This window comes from Vanellus vanellus (genome assembly GCF_965231255.1).
Source record: "Vanellus vanellus genome assembly, chromosome: 1".
Lineage (NCBI taxonomy): Eukaryota > Metazoa > Chordata > Aves > Charadriiformes > Charadriidae > Vanellus > Vanellus vanellus.
In genome coordinates, this window is record NC_138905.1 from 157,297,553 (window position 1) to 157,316,708 (window position 19,156).

The 19,156-nt window shown below is 39.2% G+C and overlaps 1 protein-coding gene across 1 annotated transcript in view; it reads right to left on the bottom strand.

Annotated features, from left to right (window-relative positions):
• MYO16 (myosin XVI) overlaps positions 1-19,156 on the bottom strand; it is a gene marked incomplete at both ends in the record, with an annotated part of 331,914 nt that overhangs the window by 221,113 nt on the left and 91,645 nt on the right. Inside the window, 2 exon segments of the mRNA XM_082498511.1 lie at positions 1,305-1,429; positions 15,381-15,489. Coding sequence (XP_082354637.1) covers positions 1,305-1,429; positions 15,381-15,489 — 234 coding nt within the window.

Below are 19,156 nucleotides of genomic sequence, written 5' to 3' on the forward strand. Positions count from 1 at the left end.
GTTCAAAAAATCAAAGTTCAACATAAAAACTGTTCATGCAAAAAATGTCCCCTTTGCCAACATCCCACCAAAAAAACAACAAAAAAACCAAACTATCCACAATGCTTTCCTTCTAGTATTTGCGGTACTGTTAAACATATTTCAGACGTGCATTTCAACTGTTCCAGCTACCTACAGAAAAGGTTTTATACAGTCATAGTTTCATAAGTTCATAACTCAGTTTAACCAAGCCAATTCAGACTACAGTAGCAGTAAGTAAACAACTTTGCATTTTACTGTGATTTAGCAGCTCAGCTTAAATATATCACAAAACTGGAAGTTAAATTAATGCTTTTATGAATGAAACTGAAGGCTGTGTCATTTTTTCCTACCCCTCCCCTGCTTCCCTCCTGTTTTTAACTACTGTTAACTGCCTTGGGATGGCCACCCCAAAAGTCATAGCCTTCTGTATAGACAGAGACAGTGTCTGGATTCAAGAACCCCAGATATGAGGCTGCTCATTTTTTCAGTTACAGTTTAAACATCCCACAGGTATTAAAAGACGGAAATAAATGCTAATGATTCAGTGTATTAATTTATTAATTCAGTATCATGCAATGTAATTCAGCATAAACGCTGAAATAATAATAATAATGATGTTCAGTAAAACGTGCCTTTCTAATTATTCTAGTACAATATTTGCAGGAAAATACAAAGGAATTTTTTAAAGTTATTCAGTATCTTAATGCTGCTGATGACCATTTACTGATTGATAATTATGTTGAAGACTTTATATGCAAAGAGAACATTCCACAGACATGCTATCTAGCTGAAGAAGTAGCAATCCTGAAAAACAAAGGAATAGAAGATCTATTAGCAGAAAAAAGTGTAATGAGACCCAGTGACTGCCAACAACTTGGAACTTTGGAAGAAGGAACACTTATTTGTTGATATGGTGGATGCTTCATTACACTGAATTCAGATGGGATAGCTTCACAAAAGAGTTTTTTAGCCTGGCTCAGCCAGAAGATATGAGCCTAAACCAGGAATCGCTGAGTGAAGTTTCAGACCCTCTCTTACACAGAATATCAGAGACCACAAGTGTCTGCTGCAGTTCTAAACTACAGTGCCGTTATTTTTTTTCTTTTGCTATAAATTTTTGTGTTGCATATTCAGTGGCTAAGAAAGTAAGAAAGTTGTCATTAAGGCAAAATCTTTCATTACCTCATTTCGCTTCTTAGAGAATTGCCTTGCAAATGTGCTCACCAGTACACAGTTGCAGTACATGCATATCCACAGGGTGATGATTACATATTCCCACTCACCAGGGTAACTCCTTCATCATTCTTTTGATTTACACTTCCTCCACTTGATATGAGCTGTTGGACATCTGTGAGCATTGTCATAGGTCTCTGTATCTTCATTTGGCGCAATGAATTCAGCTCTACACCTGGAAAAAAAAAAAAAGAAAAGGCTAAAACCTTCTGCTATTTCATTCATCACTAAAGAACAGATATGTGATTTTGTGTTCTGGGTTGGTAAAAGCTTAACCAACACTTAATTAGACTTCAGTGTATATTTATGGAACATGTTTACTTCCTCATATTTACCAACAAGTTTACTTATATCTTTATTTATCAGTCACTACATGGATGATTTTATGTCAGTCAGTACTATCAAATAAATGGGCCTGATCCCCTACTGACTGGCAGGACCAGTTGTAGGTAAAGCAGTTGTAATATCATTAAATCCATTGGGATTGTGAAAATAGCTGTGAATAGGAAAAGAATTAAACACTCTAAGGAAGCCACTCGAGTCTTCGGGTCTTAATGAAAATTATTATTGGCTGCATTCTTTCAGCCCTGTGTATACATCACAATGCCCCTCAAATTTGTCAGCTCGACTGCTTGAGAGGTTGTGAAGGGAAGCAAATGACATTAAAACTCAAAACTTTTTTATCTGCCTGGCTTATTTTTAACTGGTATTGGTTCTTCAGCTGAGCCTAGACCATTGCAAGTCCCCATAAATAGTGAAGCGATGTAGGGAAAAAATCAGAAGGGCCAAAGCTCAGCTAGAGCTAAACCTGGCTTCTGTTGTCAAGGACAACAAAAAAAGTTTCTATAAATATATTAGCGATAAAAAGAGGACCAAGGATAATATCTGTCCTCTAGTAGATGGGGCTGGTAACGTAGTAACCAAGGATGAGGAAAAGGCTGAGGTACTTAATGCCGTTTTTGCCTCAGTCTTCAGCAGTAGGACCAGTTGTTCCTTGAATTCCCCGACCCCTGAGCTAGAATACAGGGATGGGGAGCAGAATGAAGCCCCTGTAATCCAAAGGGAAATGGTGAGGGACCTGCTTCAGCACCTGGAGGTGCACAAATCTATGGGGCCGGATGGGATCCATCCAAGGGTACTGAAGGAGCTGGCGGAAGTGCTCACCGGCCCACTGTGCATCATTTATGAACAGTCCTGGATAACCGGGGAGGTCCCAGCTGACTGGAGGTTGGCAAATGTGATGCCCATCCATAAGAAGGGCCGGAAGGAGGATCCAGGGAACTACAGGCCAGTCAGTCTGACATCGGTGCCTGGTAAGGTCATGGAGCAGATCATCCTCAGTGCCATCACACGGCACATGCAAGAGAACAGGGTGATCAGGCCCAGTCAGCATGGGTTTGTGAAAGGCAGGTCATGCCTGTCAAACCTGATCTCCTTCTATGACAAGGTGACCCACTTGGTGGACGAGGGAAAAGCTGTGGATGTTATCTACCTGGATTTTTGCAAGGCTTTTGACACCGTTTCCCATAGCATTCTCCTGGAGAAACTGGCTGCTCATGGCCTGGACAGGTATACTCTTCGCTGGGTAAAAAACTGGCTGGATGGCCGTGTCCAGAGAGTGGTGGTAAATGGAGTTAAATCCAGTTGGTGTCCAGTCACGAGTGGTGTCCCCCAGGGCTCGGTGCTGGGGCCAGTTCTCTTTAATATCTTTATCAATGATCTGGATGAGGGGATCGAATGCACCCTCAGTAAGTTCGCAGACGACACTAAACTGGGGGGGCGTGTTGATCTGCTTGAGGGTAGATTGGCTCTGCAGAGGGATCTGGACAGGCTGGACAGATGGGCTGAGGCCAATGGTATGAGGTTCAACAAGGCCAAGTGTCGGGTCCTGCACTTGGGTCACAACAACCCCATGCAGCGCTACAGACTGGGGGCGGAGTGGCTCGAAAGCTGCCTGGCAGAAAAGGACCTGGGGGTGTTGGTGGACAGCCGGCTGAGTATGAGCCAGCAGTGTGCCCAGGCAGCCAAGAAGGCCAACACCATCCTGGCCTGCATCAGGAATAGTGTGGTGAGCCGGACTAGGGAAGTAATCATCCCCCTGTACTCGCACTGGTGAGGCCTCACCTCGAGTACTGTGTTCAGTTTTGGGCCCCTCACTACAAGAAGGACATTGAGGTGTTGGAGCGTGTCCAGAGAAGGGCTACAAAGCTGGTGAAGGGTCTGGAGGACAAACCTTATGAGGAACGACTGAGGGATCTGGGGTTGTTTAGCCTGGAGAAGAGGAGGCTGAGGGGAGACCTTATCACCCTCTACAACTACCTGAAAGGAGGTTTTAGAGAGATGGGAGCTGACCTCTTCTCCCTGGCGACAAGTGATAGGACAAGAGGAAACGGGTTCAAGTTATGTCAGGGCAGGTTTAGATTGGATATTAGGAAGCATTTTTTCACTGAAAGGGTTATTAAACATTGGAATAAGCTGCCCAGAGAGGTGGTGGATTCACCATCCATGGAGGTGTTTAAGAAAAGGGTAGACGAGGTGCTTAGGGACATGGTTTAGGAGTGGTGGTGTTTTTATCAGGGTAGGTTAATGGTTGGACTTGATGATCTTAAAGGTCCCTTCCAACCTCACTGATTCTATGACTCTATGATTCTATAAATGAAGAGAAAATGTGGTATAGAGGCAGGAACAAATGGGAGGGGACGAAAGGACCGAAGGGCGCAAGATCACTTGTGTCAGCACTGCTCCTGAATGAAACTGTTGCCAAACTACAGCTTTAAAAGGAAGAGAAGGAAGGCAGTCTATAACCAAAAGAAAGCATGCCCTCCAGTCTGAAGAATCTTAAAATTAGAAACAGAGGGTAAAACAAAATTGCTGAGAGGCTGTGGCTTGATTGGAATACCTAACCAAAATTCAGGGCTTGATTCTTCTGCTCCTAGCTTCACATGGTCATTTACATCCATATATAGAAAATGTAATTTGAGTACAAAATCCCTTCCTCTCTGCCCTGGCCATGACATAACAGAAATATATAAATAAATAATTTCTTGGTTCTCTTTCACATTTGTCAGTGACCTGAAAAGTTACTAATAATAAATCAATTTAATGACTATCTATTTAACTCAAATATTTTTGCTTGAACAATTCATTTTATATTTTACCTTCAACAATTGTTGCAGTTTTTTGCATTACTAAAACAACTGAAGCACGTTTCAGAGTAAAGGCATTATTTTTAGTCTCTTAGTTTTAATCTACCCTGGAACTTGTATAAATGGGCGTACCATATGTAGTTCAACAAAGAATCCCATTTGTTTTCTTTCTTTAACACGCTACTCTACACACTGCTTTATGTTCTGAATTTTATTTGCCTGCAGCACTTCTAAGAATTTCATCTCTGAGGTGAAATGTTCAGAGTGGGAACACTGTCTTGCTGGCCAAATTTACTTATTTTTATGTTTTCACACCTGTCAACTAAATGATACTAAATGACACCAAATGTAAAACACAAATATAAACTCAAGCTGGAGAAAATGAGATGGTTTTTGTATCTGGACTAAAACCTGTGATCTTTCACACAAATGCAATTCAGACAAATATATACGTGTATATATATGATATTGAGAGCTTAAATTAGACAGTCACCCAAAAGCAAAAGGCACTAACATCCTATTGCCTGCCACTTGCTAGACTGGAACACAATGCAGATTTCATAAGATGTTCTAAGTATCTCCTAGCAATCAATGTATTCATACTGTCAGAATTGAAGTTTTTATGCCTACATCACGTTTCACAGTAATGACTTAAAACTACCTGATGACATTTACAGATTACTGATGAAACATGGCATCAATTAAACCTCTTTTTTCTTTCTGTTTCTGCCTATTTCCTCTTTTTGCAACAATAAATTGACACTTTAACATTCTTGTGCCAGTGACAGAACTTTCTCAAGCATGCAAGTTTAAATTTCCAAAACACTATGTAACGGGAAGGGCTAGATACACCCAAAATTAGTTATCATTTGCAGCAGTGACTTCACTTTTTAAACACGTTACTTAGACAGACTGAGCAGCTGAAACGAAACTTGACTGGTCTTGATAAAGCTCTTTCTCATGTTGTCAGCTAAAAGAGAATAAAGTTGAAAAATATATCATTTTATACCTGATGAAGAAGTCTATTGTTAAGTATTGCTGACAGAATTTATGTCAATTTCTTTCTTCCACTTGATGTCTCCAGTAAACAATTAGAATAAGTTTTATTTTTCAAGGAGAGAGGCAATAGGTGGAAATTAATGTACTACTTCTTTTGCGTGTGAATTATATCCCAAACACTCAAAAATAGAAATTAAGTTCATAATCCACAAATTAGAAATACCAGTTTCTGACACAGGAAAGAAAAAATAATAAAAAAAAAAAAGACTGACAGTGAAAACCAGTTATTATCAGGCTGTTTGGTTCGTCACGTTTCATGTTAATTACAGTACTGGCTACAAGTTGAGGGCAGAGGCCAACTGAGTCCACTCAGCTTTTTCAAGCAATTTACTACTGACTTACGCTTAGCATGGTCAGGGAATTAACTTATCAGTATATGCTTATACTAACAGTGAAATATTGATCCTTACACCTTGTAAATTGCACTTTATAGAACCTTTGTGTGTATTGCATAGGGCCCCAACAAACCTGGGTCTTGAAAGATTAACTTTGCTCACGCTGAAGGAGGAGTCAAGAATAGAGTTCAGCTGCATCAGTTGCTACATACATTCTATCACAAATATAATTACACTCATCAGCTTAGAGAAAATGCATAAACAACGCTACAAAGCAACAAAAGGCACAGTCTGTGTGAATTTCAAGACGGCTTTACTGATTTCAAACTAATAATTGTATAAAGGAACAATAAACATTTCATTGAACAAATGGCAGTAAATAGCCTGGCAAGTGAGCTACCACAGTGACATGTTCAACAGACTTCATTTTTCGAAAGTCCAAAGGAATTCTGAAAATGCTACAGGAACAACAGAGATTCCCTTCCTCTGCCTTTACAGAAAACAGAAGGAAAACATGAAAAAATAATCTAAATTACAATCTCAGAATTTCAGAGTTTTGCATTCCAAGAACTCGGGAACTGTTAGACTTCAAAGTGAAGGCTTCTCCACCGGGTAGCTGAGAAGCAGCTTTGGCAAGAGTGCGCATATATCATTCTCCGAAGCTCGGGCAAGGAGAGCTGGTCAGTTACTGCCTTCCCTTAATCAAGTTTGTAATTCTGGAGAGTCTGCTCTCCCTCCACAGGGAGTGATACTTTTTATGAGTTTAGATGGAACAACAAAATGCTACTCATACAGTAAGTAACTCTTACTGCCTGAATCGAAGAATGACCTTCACGTTGCTTTTCAAAGGGGAAATGTGGTTTAGATATTCAGCTGAAATGGGATGACAGCCAGCATGAATAAATAGGGGAAGAAAACCAAATCAGAATGTACTGTGGGAATGGATTCACATTTTAAAAATGGGAAGTAAAAAAGAAAGGCATAGGATGGAGAATATGTTCCAAATACCCTGTAAAATCGGAACAAGAGCTACACGCTCACAAATTCTGCAGGAGATGAGGTGGAGAAGGAACAGTTAAAACTGTAGTGACCCTGCAGGGCACAACATTTGGTGATGAGTATCAGTGCTGATGACAGGCAGGAGCATAACCTAAAAGCTACAAAATGTATTACTTCTCACTGTCTAAGAAAAACACCTGACAAGGCCATTTCATGTGCTTCAGCCGTCTCACCCACTCTGGCATACGGTTATAGAACTGACATCCCAAAGGAATGTAAAAACCTCAGATAAAAAGGGGCAAAGTAACTTTCAAAACTTTGCAGTGGTAAAAAAATACATGGCAAACAGAACTGAGAATTGGTAAAAAGAATATTTTCTTCAGAAATGTCCAGTACTAAGAAGTCTCTCCATCTGCAAGGGGAAGACCCATTCCTGTGACAGTACAAAGCAAAACATTCCCGCACTTTTTGGGTAATGCCCATTACACACACCTGGCAGCCACTTTTTCTGTAAATTGCACCTCTCATTCTCAAACGGTCTTCACAGTCTTTAAGAGAGGTCAATATAATCTTGTCTTGCAAACACAAATGTACATTAAAAATTTGCAACAACTTTGAGAAGTCAATCTTTCCTCTCCTCTTACTTAAGTCTTCTCTTACCCTGTCCGTATCTGCCCTACCTGCACAGAGCTGTAAACACAAGAGAAAGGCTCTTTTCACCCTGATTGCGATGAGCCTGTCTGTACTCTTCTGTAATTCTGGGGACACCATGGTTTAGAATCTCTATTTTTCTCCTGTGCAGCATAAGATAGGATAGACATGTTCACAATCAATGAGTAAAAAAAAAAAGTCATGGTACCATTCATGAAATATTCATTTTCATTCAGGTGTAGCTGATGCTTTACCCAGCTTTATTTGCTTGAAGTTTTAGAAGGACTTTTCTGGCTGCTTACAAGACAGCTTTGTAAAGAGCATTATTTTTGTTAAATTACACAGTTCAGTAGCTCTTGTGCATATCGCTTGGCATTATGTGAATCTGATTTTCAAAGATCAGCATATGAACAGATAGATTTCAGCAACACTGATTACGTGAAGGGAAGCTAGTACTTACAGTATGTACAAAAATATGTATCCTTGCAAAACTACTGAGGCTTATAGATTTAATTCATTGCAGAAGCACCGACTGATTGTTGGTGGTGGGTTTTACCTCTTTGCCTTTAAAGATATCATTACATATGCTTAGTGAAAGATGTTTAGTTTATTTCCTTCTAGTCTGAAAATGTAATCAGAAATTAAATTCCCATCTCCTCCTCATGTAGACATCGGAGTGACAATTCTCCCACTGTAGTGAAACAGGCTTTTTTTCTCTCTCTTCTATAATAAGGATGTTGATGACCCTTCCAGCTAAAATTAGTTAAATGAACTGTGTGAAAACAAAGAAAAAAAAATTTGTAATTTATTTTAACAATCTGGCACAATCTCAGGGCTTAATATTAAAGCATTCATCTGTGGATATGTCTTGCATGTTTATTATTTTATTTGTAATATTAGTACTAGAACACAGAAACAAAACATCTGTATCATTGTCTCTGGTGACTTGCAGTAAGTATCATGGCTGAACCGAGCTTATCACGTATGGTACTTCTATACTCAGCATTTTTCTGCAAGTTCTTAATACGTTATGGTTGGATGTTTTTGTGACACAGCAGTAAAAGCAGGCTGCTCTACATGTGCAAGGGAGCCAGGAGCCAGGGTGAACACAGGGCACATAGGGCAGTGTCCTTGCTCACCAGGGCACAGCCCCACAGTACCCAAACAAGAAAACTGAGAAGGTCTATTGATGCAATCAGGGCCAACTGACAGTCCTGTGATTACCAGAGGCTTATAGCAACAAATCCAGACAAATCAGGCGAAGCCGGGAAGTCAGCGGTTCGGAGTCAGGATCATCAATGTTTGTGGCTGGGCATAGGCACATCCCAAGCAAAGACCAAAGGCAAGAACCTGAGCCTAAATGTGGCTCCTGACCCAAAGGATGGGTGAAAGACGATGACGAGGCTTCTGCCAGCTCTGCCTCAGAACTTAGCTCTTTTCTCAGCCAACTGCTCCCAGGTCACACAGCTGTGCCATATCAGAGCTGTCTTTGAGCACGGGCAGCCAGGCCCCTGGGAGGGGTGGGGACAGGTCACAGAGCCTATGGGTGCACTCCAGATGCTGATTTTTTTTTCTAACTTGCTAAAGGTTATCATTTTAGGAATTCAATAAAAAATGATAATTTATTTCTGATGGTAACAGAATTAGGTTATGCATTGGTAAGTTGTTTGAAAGGATACTAAAAGGGCATTCCCAGTTTCTGATGCTCTTCACAACATTTTTCCAAATCTTTGCCAAGTCTATTAGTCTAAGAGATGCCTGTTTTCCTTCTAGGGTCAGTTACAAAGTAGATCATAAACTACTGGATATAACTTAAAATGTTAATTCAAGTGCCAAAAGTCTGCACAGCGACTTTAAAGGTTTTCCCTTTGATAGAAACATATGGGTAAAAAAATGTTTCCATATGATGGACCTTTTTCTTTAATTCACTTTTAAACATCCATGCATTTGTGTGCTGGAAATACAAATATTAAGAGAAATCTAAGACTTTGAAGTCAATTCCCCAGAAGTTAGGAAATATAAAAATTAAGGTAGCTTAACCAAGCTTATATTAGAAAACAAAAGTCAATGGATGACAGACGAGAATTCTCAACTACGACATTTTCAATGTGTGACATTTTTTGTGTGATTCATTTTTAGGACTTGAAGAGACCTACTGAAATATGTCATTTGGTCCCTTGTTCTTACTGGCAACACCATTACCTAACCCCTATCACCAATTAATCAAGATCTCTGCAGAAAATAGACAGATATTTTGTGTGTAATAATCTTATGGGTAGATGGTTCTCAATCAGCAAGAATCAGCGTGAAAAATCCTTGAACCACCCTGAGGCTGTTTGGCTTTTGTTGCCTGTTTGTCTGTCAACCTACTGCATCAATATTATTAATAGAAAATTTATAAGCAGAAATCTAAATCACTTTGCGCATGGTTCTAGAATAGAAAATATATCTGGGGATTTAGTTTTAGCTTAAGTTCACTCATCTTTAAGGCTAAGAATCTGTATGTGTTGACATTTTAGTCAGTTCTTATTGTAGCATGTTAGCAATAATTCCTTACTTAATGTCTATGAAAAGCCTTGCATAGTTTTAAATATGAAAATCTAGAGTAGTACTTTTCTGAAATGATACTGATCTATACCAGTTGCTTTTCTTGCATGCACTGAAGAAACAGTATATGATTTTTTTTCCCCCTTGTTGGATTACTGGATCTTTTTAAGGGTTTCTATAGCACAACCTTAATATTAGAACATTTTGGTGTACATATTCTGAACTAATAATTCTGAATTAATAAAAATCAAAACTGAAGAAAAATACACGTAACTGGTATTTTTAGTTTGATCTTATTCTCACAGGAAGTGCCAGAGTGTTGAGAAACACATGACCAGATGTATTGTCCAGGTGTTGGCAGTTGTGGGGCTGCTGGGGCGGTTTCCATGGGAAAAGGCCAGGGAATGTCCTGTATGGACCACAGATGGTTCTAGTTGTCTCCAGCAGACCCACCACAGGACAGAGCTAAGCCTGTCAGCCAAGTGTGGCATCTCTGTGAAAAGGTATTTAAGGAAGAGTAGAAAACAGTGGACAGAGAGACAAAGAAGGAACAAAAAGAGGAAGAAACATCTGAGGGAACACCAAGGACAGTGAAGAAGGAGCGGGAAGAAGTGCTCCAGATGTTGGAGAAGATTCCCTGCAGCCCTTGGAGGACCCATGGCGAAGTAGATGGACATTCCTGAAGGAACTGTGTCCCTGGGAAAAAAACAGTCTGGAGCAGAGGAAAAGCGTGAAAAGGAAGAAGTGGCAGAGAGAAACTGCTATGTACTGACTGTAGCTCCCCCACCTCCTTGCACCGCTTGCGGGGGTAGAGGAGTCTGGAGTGAATGAGTGAAGACAAGCCTGGGAAAGGGGGAGGAAAGGTGTTGTAGGGGGAGGAAAGGTGTTGTTTTAATGTTTGTCTTTCTGTTTCTCACTACCTGAATCTATTCCAATTGGCAGTTTTCCTCAAGTCGAGCCTGTTTTGCCTGTGACAGTAACTGGTAAGCAATCTTCCTGTCTGTATCCCAACCCACGAGCTTTCTAATCCTCTCCCTCTGTCCTGTTCAGGAGGGGGAGTGAGTGAGCAGCTGGGTGGGAGTTTGGCTTTTACCCAAGACTAACCCACCACACCAGATTTTATGTATAATTCTGAATTACTTTAAATTTTAAACTAAAATAATTTTTGGATGTATCTTCCTATCACATTCTAGATTACTATATAGCGTCAGTCTTACAGTAAATTTCTCCTTAATCCTTTGCCCACTACTTTTCTGAATCAGCTTTTCCCGCACATGTTATTTCATGTTGTTAACTGTTGGCTTCAGGGAAATTCTCCTCATTATAGGAATTTATGAGTTGACTGTTCCTGGCTAATGTTAAAAACTGTTTTCAGTGTAGGATTTTGTACTAACCCTTAGCTTTTTTTTTTTTTTATTTTATTTTACCTAGGCTGCAAGGCAGAAAAAGGAATTTATTCCTTCCACTTTGCAGCTGAAAAGTAAGGTTTAATCCATTTGGTAGTAAGAATTTAATGAACCATGGTCTATTTTTGTGAAATCTGCACAATATTTTAACTAATTTAAACCACAAAAAACTACCTAATGGATAGAACTCGAACAATATTTTGTCTCTATATACAATTTTCTGAGACACTTGAATATGATCCCCTTAATATTCAGAGAACAAAACAGATCCACACAGCTTGAAATACTCTAAAAGATTTTGATTAAGTACATGAAATATCTATTACCATCAAAGATCAATAACCTTTAACCAGCTATTTTAAATTCATTTACCCCACAGAAAGTGAATTGTTAAAAACAAAAAGAATGCTTTGAAGCAATAACCTTTTTTTTTTTTTCTGTATCTGTGCCATAGTAGAAAAAAAAAAAGTCATCTGTATCTTCAGGTAGACATGTTATTTAAATATAGTCATTCTTAAAAGAATTCTCAACAGATGGTTTTCTTTTGTTTTGTTTGTTTGTTTGTTTGTTTTGTAATAATATGCTAGTCCATAAACTCTCACTGTACAACAGACAAAAAAGATATTATTTTGTTTTCAGATGTGTAGGATACTTAGACAGATCTTAAAACAAACAAACAAACAAACAAACAAAAAACAAACAGTAGTATTAAATATCCAGATACTGTTTTCTCAGATTATTTAACAATGCTGATGTTCTTGGAATACACAGTTATCCTACTGAAAGCTGAAGCTGAGATCTTGGGAGGACAAAAGGGAACACCTCTTTTTTATGAACAAATTACACAGTGAATGTGTCACCTCCTGTCACTTGTCAAATAGGGAACCAAGAAATATCTGTCACTCATTTGTAGTTTATATCTGAGTCATCTAATCCACTATGCAACTAAATACCACCCAAGGAACTAAACAAAAATGTTGCATTCTTCAACACATTAAATATTTAAAATAGCCTAAAGGAAAAGGAGGAAACATCAGGATCATATGCCATAATCAGAGTTTCACAGACACAATTCTACAGTAGAACATTCTGCCTCTAAAAACAGAGAGAAGACACTATTAGTCATTTAAAGTTTGATATTTTAAAAAATAGCATTAATACCACAAAAGCTTTGCCTTAAAACATAAAGCTGATGTTAATCTAAATAAAGGTTACAGAAGGTGTCAGGTGGACTTTCTCAATGATTCCAAGAAGCAACCAGGTTCAGAATAAAAAAGGACAAAGAGTAAAAAAATTACCCTTTTCACACTTTCTATTATTTTCATTTCACCTCTGGAGGGAGAGACTTCCTGGAGGTAAAAAATGAAAGGACAAAAGTGTACAAGGGTAAGCTGTAACAAAATTCCAACTGAAAATAATACAAAAAAAAAATTACTTGAAGGTGGCTCAGCACTGGAATGGGAGCCCACAGAGATGATAGAATCTCCTACAAAATGGCTCTGGGTAACCTGGGCTACTCTCAGTTGGCTTTGCCTTGGCAGGTCATTGCAGCAGATTGTCTCCCCATCTTATTTTTCAAGATCCTTAAATGTCATGACTTTCTTTTCATAGCAAAACAAGAAGACCAGTAAGATGCAAAGCCAATGATACCTTGGTGCAGAACAAATTTAACAGTGTTCACCAGTGTTTTCCTCGTGGCTGGTCAAACAAGTAACCCTTCTGCTCTCTAGTCACCGCATTTCTAAGAACACCATTAATAGTAATAGCAATTTAGACACCAAAGCTAGTGTATACGCACCTACATGCAGACCTGTAAACTTAAATATCATAACTATAAACTGAATCCCATTCTACGTAGCAGACTTGTATGTCTCAGCTAGACATTCTGGGCTCCCTTGGAAAGAAGCATGCAGTTCATATCGTAATTCAGATGACCCATTACAGATACCTACCTTCAAAGCATGTCTTTTGCTCTAGTGATGGTTCACTCGAGAGTGACTACCAGACACTTGAATTAGACAAATCAAACCAAATAAAGTCCTGGAGCTCAGGAGCATGCTAAGCTTCTGAGTGCTCCTAGTACATGATCAAATATCATGTAGTTAAGCTATTTCTACTACTTTGCTAAATATGAAGTCGGATGTTGTATTTTCCCTTCCATCCTTGATTAAGGATACCTTAAATGAAGCTTATAGTACACTAGAATTATTACCTAACACAAAAGATGCTCTTGACACACAGAGGATATGTACCTCAACTTGTTTTCTCTTAGGTAAGTAAAGCCTACTTATTGCTTTCTTCAATCAGTCATTAGTTTCAGCATACAATGTAACATCAGTTACAGAACAGAACATAACATCAGGGAAAGCCTATTTCTGGACAGGAAAGGAGTATTTTAATGAAATGCACCGAATTTCATGTAGACTTTAGTAATATAATCTTCATATAGTGTCCTGGTGAGCTATATTCCATAACGACAATAAAGTATATATGAAAGCTCTCAGGCAGTTGCTAGAGGGTAACTTTACTTTGCGCTTGTGATAATCCTGTACCCTAAGAGATCACTTACAAAGAGAAGCCAAAGAACTAATTTCAGTAACTAAGTAAAAAAAATTTGAAATACATAAATATTAAATGCATCTAAGGCTATTGTTATCACCTATGGCTCCAGGCCTTCCACGGATTAAATTAGTTTGTCTTTGACAATGAAGAGGGAGTTCACTCACTAAGACCTGTAGTGCAGTGTAGTTCACAGCAACAGTGAACTACCACAGCGATGCAATCTGTAAGAAATTATAAATACACAAGGCTTCTAAGAGCTTTAATGTCCCCAATTAACAAAGTTTTCCGTAGCGTTAAAGCTACTTGTTCCAATCTTTGTTTCATCAAAGTAAATTGATAGCTTCTTGTTTTCTTGTTAGCTGAGCCATAAGGCACTTGACTATATTTTTCTCTGTGAACTCTGCAATTAGAGGCAATGAGTAGAGCATAGTCTATTCTACACAGCAATCTCTTCTTCATGTTGTAAACCAGGCTGCACATCTGAATGGAGAATATTAAGGAAACCTTTTAGGAATGCAGGTAAGTACAGAGAATGGGGAAATGTGCCTTATAGATTGTATTTTAAGAGTGAGACTGTTTCACAACACTACAGGCTGACGATGGTATTTATTATAGGATCAGCTAATGCTCTTGCACAAGATTTTTGGCCATGACATTGCTCTGTGTTGGTGTATGCATATGCAGGTGTGCATGGGGACTACTGCAATAATGAGGGCTTCATGAACAGTCCAGAGAGAAATGTTTAGTCTGGACAACTCAAAGTTATTCATTCTTATCCAGACAGCTTTATTTGCTTCAAGGATTCCCTCCTCAATTACTATTAACAGTGGCAAGCAATACAAATATTTCAGAATTTGTTTTCAATGCAGGTCCTATCATTTATAACATATTAAGCATACCTCATAATAGAAATCAAGCTACAGTATTTTCTCAATACAAAACAAAACCAATACTGATATTTTTGAATAAGTGATAAAGTTTCATATACGTTTCCATCCAGATGATTTGCAGAGATTTATTTATTTAACAGTCTGTCAATGGAAAAAATATATGCTGAAGCTATATATAATTCAAATGTGAAACAAAACAAAATGTGAAACCTGATCCTCACACTGTTAAATTAGTTGTTTCAAAAGCTTCTGCATTACTGCAGTTTTTCTGCTTTGAATTCACATGCTGACATCTCCATATGAACGGGCAAAAGCAGATCTGACAATGACCACTGCCACTAACCTCTGTTAGTTGTTCCAATCTAAACGCACTGAAAACTTTTGTCACTCCAAATCATCTTCCTCCCCTTCATCTCCAAACTAATATAGTTCCACTGTCTCCAGTGCTGACTTATGTCAAACCAATATCCTTATTTTCGTTTTTAAGTCATGTTCAATAAAAACACTCCAGAAGCTGAAGAGCTGACTTACCGTTTTCTTCTAAATACATCAGAAGGATGCTGCTAGATTCAGTCCCTTCTATGGCATAATCAAGTGCAATGTTTCCATTAACATCTTGCAGCAGCACATTTGCTCCAGCCTACAGAGAAGAATTAGAAACATTTGAGGATTTTGTAGTGAAATCTCAAAACAGTACTGGTGTTCCTATAAACTTCCCATTTAAAAACATTTCAAAGCTGAGGTTCTTAGATAGGAGGCTGATTATAACCTGAAACAAACCAAACCAAACCAAAACACACAAAAAAGCAAGGACAAAATAAAGGACTCGAATGTCAAAAAGGGCTGGCTTTGCTTGGGACAGCTGACACTGTTGCCACCCTATCTGTCCAGCCTGCCTTGACTGCACAGATGTCTGAGCTACTCATCAGTGAGTTTTGGAACCACTACCATTTGCAGCACAGCATTTTAAAGTCAAGTAAGCTGTCACCGATTACAGTCTGCCTTAAAACACTACAGAGTAAACAGCAGTGGTTCAAAAGCTGACTGACAAGCAGCACAGACACTCGTGCAGTAGGGATGGGTAGACAGCTGGTAGGGGTAACCTTGTCAGCTGGCCCAACCTCTCATGGCCTCATCCATCAATCCAACCTCAGAGATCCATCCCTTGCTAAATAAAATTGCCATTTGTCACCAACTGGCGACAATGAAAGCGAGCTTGATGATTTCAGCTGTAGTCCCTAAAGGAGCCAACCTGACATTTCTATAAGTTTCATTCAAAATTCAATATAAAGGACAGACAACTAAATGAAGCCATTGGGGGCGGGGGGAGGATGGGAATAGGTTCATGAGAAGCTTGAAAATAAACCACAAGCACAATAGGAAAACCTGTATTTTATATATTAAATAGTGTTAGTGTAAGAATTTAGATTATGAAGGGCAATTTTAATTATTTTTTTTTTTAAGAAGAAAGCTCTCATCTTACCCTTGAAAATATTATAAATATCCAGTGGACATAAAAGTTTACATTACAGTGAAATCTCATGTATCTTCTTTAAGAGGCCATAACACTAATTCATTTCGAGTGTTCTCTCTTTGGCTTTTAACTGCAAGGAATTATGAAGTAAAAGTTATCTCTGGTAAATTTAATTACTTTTTTTACCAGCTTGTATGATAAAAAGTTTAGCTAATAAATATGAGGGGTACCAAGGACAGACTTTCTTAAAACCACAGCAGCAGGGGTCAAGTGTAATAAGGAATTATTAATAGAAGGTAAGATTACTTCTTTCAGGAGCTTACTCTGTAAGTACTGTATTAAAGAAAAACTCATAATGGGCTCAGCTCCAGGCTTAGAGTGAAATATGACATGAAAAACTAGCAAATCCATGTAGGCTTCATGTCTTCAGACTTAAGGTGTTGAACCTGGTCTGAGGTGATCTCCTGGGTTCCCATCATAGTGATGAGGGGACAGACAGGCATCAAAGAATGACTCACCTGGGCTATCTCAAGCACCTCAGGGATCCTACTAGACCTACCATATCCTATACAGCAAAATCACCTATCCTGCTATAAAGTATATTACTTCCTTTTAGTGCTTGTCTTGCTGCACTGACAGTAAGGGGACCCTAGACAGCAAATTTAGATTAAACGCATATCTTTCAAATTGGTAAATGAGATTGGATGAGAGGAGTTGACTCCCATGCTTAGTGAAAAGGAATAGAAGGAGACTTGTAAGGAAAGAAACTTACAAGGTATACAATGTTATATTCATTATAGTGCCATGAAAATAAATTTTTGCTTCCCTGTCCTGCCAAATAAAATTTAAAAGATGATCAAAAATCAAATAAAGGATGGATTTGAAGATCATAATATCTTTGCAGAATGGTTTAACAACTATTTATTGCACTTGTTCCGCTACTAGGAAGCATGATTTTTCTTTGCTTTGCTTTCTACTCACTGACCCATAAGAGTTTGCTGGTGATGGTAGAATCAAGGAAGTAACACATTTTCATATCTAGTTGACTTGCATACCATAAAAAGCACAAAGTCTTCAAAGTATCTATCCTTCCCTGCACATAAATAATCTCGAGACAATGTCAGAAGAAGGTCAGGAGAATAATAATAAAAAAAATAAGCCTACATACATTTTCTTCCTTGTTAAGAAACCAAAAGACCTTTGACATATTAAATTCAGGAAAAGTGAATTAACTTGGCCAGCAGCATACTTCATTCCTTTTCTAAGATGTAATGTGACTGAAAGAAGGATATAACATGGAATTATTCAGCTCCAAGTAATTTTTATTGGGTAGTTCTATATTATTTCACTTCTTAAGAAATGTTTGCAATGAGCTGCTCCCAAACAGAAGGTCAAGTTTGGTGAAAGCTGTGGCAGCAGAGGTAGGAGAGGCTCTCAGAATACAGGTAAAGAAGCAATTCTGGACAATGGTACACATTTAAAAGTAGTATCTTGCTTTAAAAAGAAATATTTTGCAGTTTTTAATAATAAGTATTTTTAATATGGTGTATCATCCCTGCCTCCCGGTTTTGTATCATCTGTGAACTTACTGAGGATGTGCTCTGTCTCACTGTCTGGGTCATTAACGAAGACCTTGAACAGGACCGGACCTACTCACTATTTACTTGTGGGCTACACTATTAGTGAATTGCCTCCAGCCGGAATTTGTGCTGCTGTTCACAATCCTCTGGGCCCAACCACTCAGCCACTCACTGCCTACTTACCTAACCCATACTTTGTCTACGAGGATGCCATGGGAGCCAGTGTCAAATGCCTTACTAAAGCAGAGGTAAATGACATCCACTGCTCACCACTCACCAGGCTAGCCACTTCATTGGCGAAGGCTGTTTGACTCATCTGACTTGAGCAAAACTAATTTTAAGAGCTGTACCAAATGTTTTAAGAATAGCCACAGACACTGTGATTTGTGAAGTCTAGCTATAAAACAAGTTTTGCGTCAGGGAATTTTACTTAATTTATTGGCCAACTAACAAACTTTTAATTACGGATTCTGATACTGAAAAATAGAAAAAGGCAAAAAACCAAACGCTTAGAGAACTACACTTGGACTCCTCTCCAGACACTGTTCCTCACCCTTCCCGTCTCCAATCCCCTTGCTGCCTGCACGCTACATCTGCAGTGGGGAGTGCGGGAGACTGGGGTCAGCACGTTGTGGTTCCTCTTCTTTGGTGGATCCTTGTTTCTTCCTCCACTGCTTTGGCATAGGCTCCTTCACTGGCCACAGCCCTGCTGAAGACATAACTCCCGCTGAGTCCTCTGCTCAGTCCCTGCAGTTCTTTTGCTCCAGCCCAGCTTGCAGCCCCGCCGCTGCCGGCATCATGTGGGTTATGCCTAGTACCAAACTCCAGTGTGCTTTAGAAAGAAAGCCATTCTAGGTATAGAAAGGTGGGAAATTCTATTGTATTTCCCTTCCTTAGTGTATTGCATGATATATCCTGCCAAAAAGTTTGCTGATGATACCAAACTGGGTGGGGTGGCTGACACCCCAGAGGGCTGTGCTGCCATCCAGCGTGACCTGGACAGACTGGAGAGCTGGGCAGAGAAGAACCTAATGAGGTTCAACAAAACCAAGTGCAAGGTCCTGCACCTGGGGAGGAAGAATGCTAGGCACCAGTACAGGTTAGGGGCTGACCTGCTGGGAGATAGCTTGGAGGAGAAAGATCTGGGGGTTGTGGTAGACAGTAAATTATCCATGGCCCAGCAATGTGCCCTTGTCGCCAAAAAGGCCAATGGAATCCTGGGCTGCATAGGGAAGAGTGTGGCCAGTAGGTCG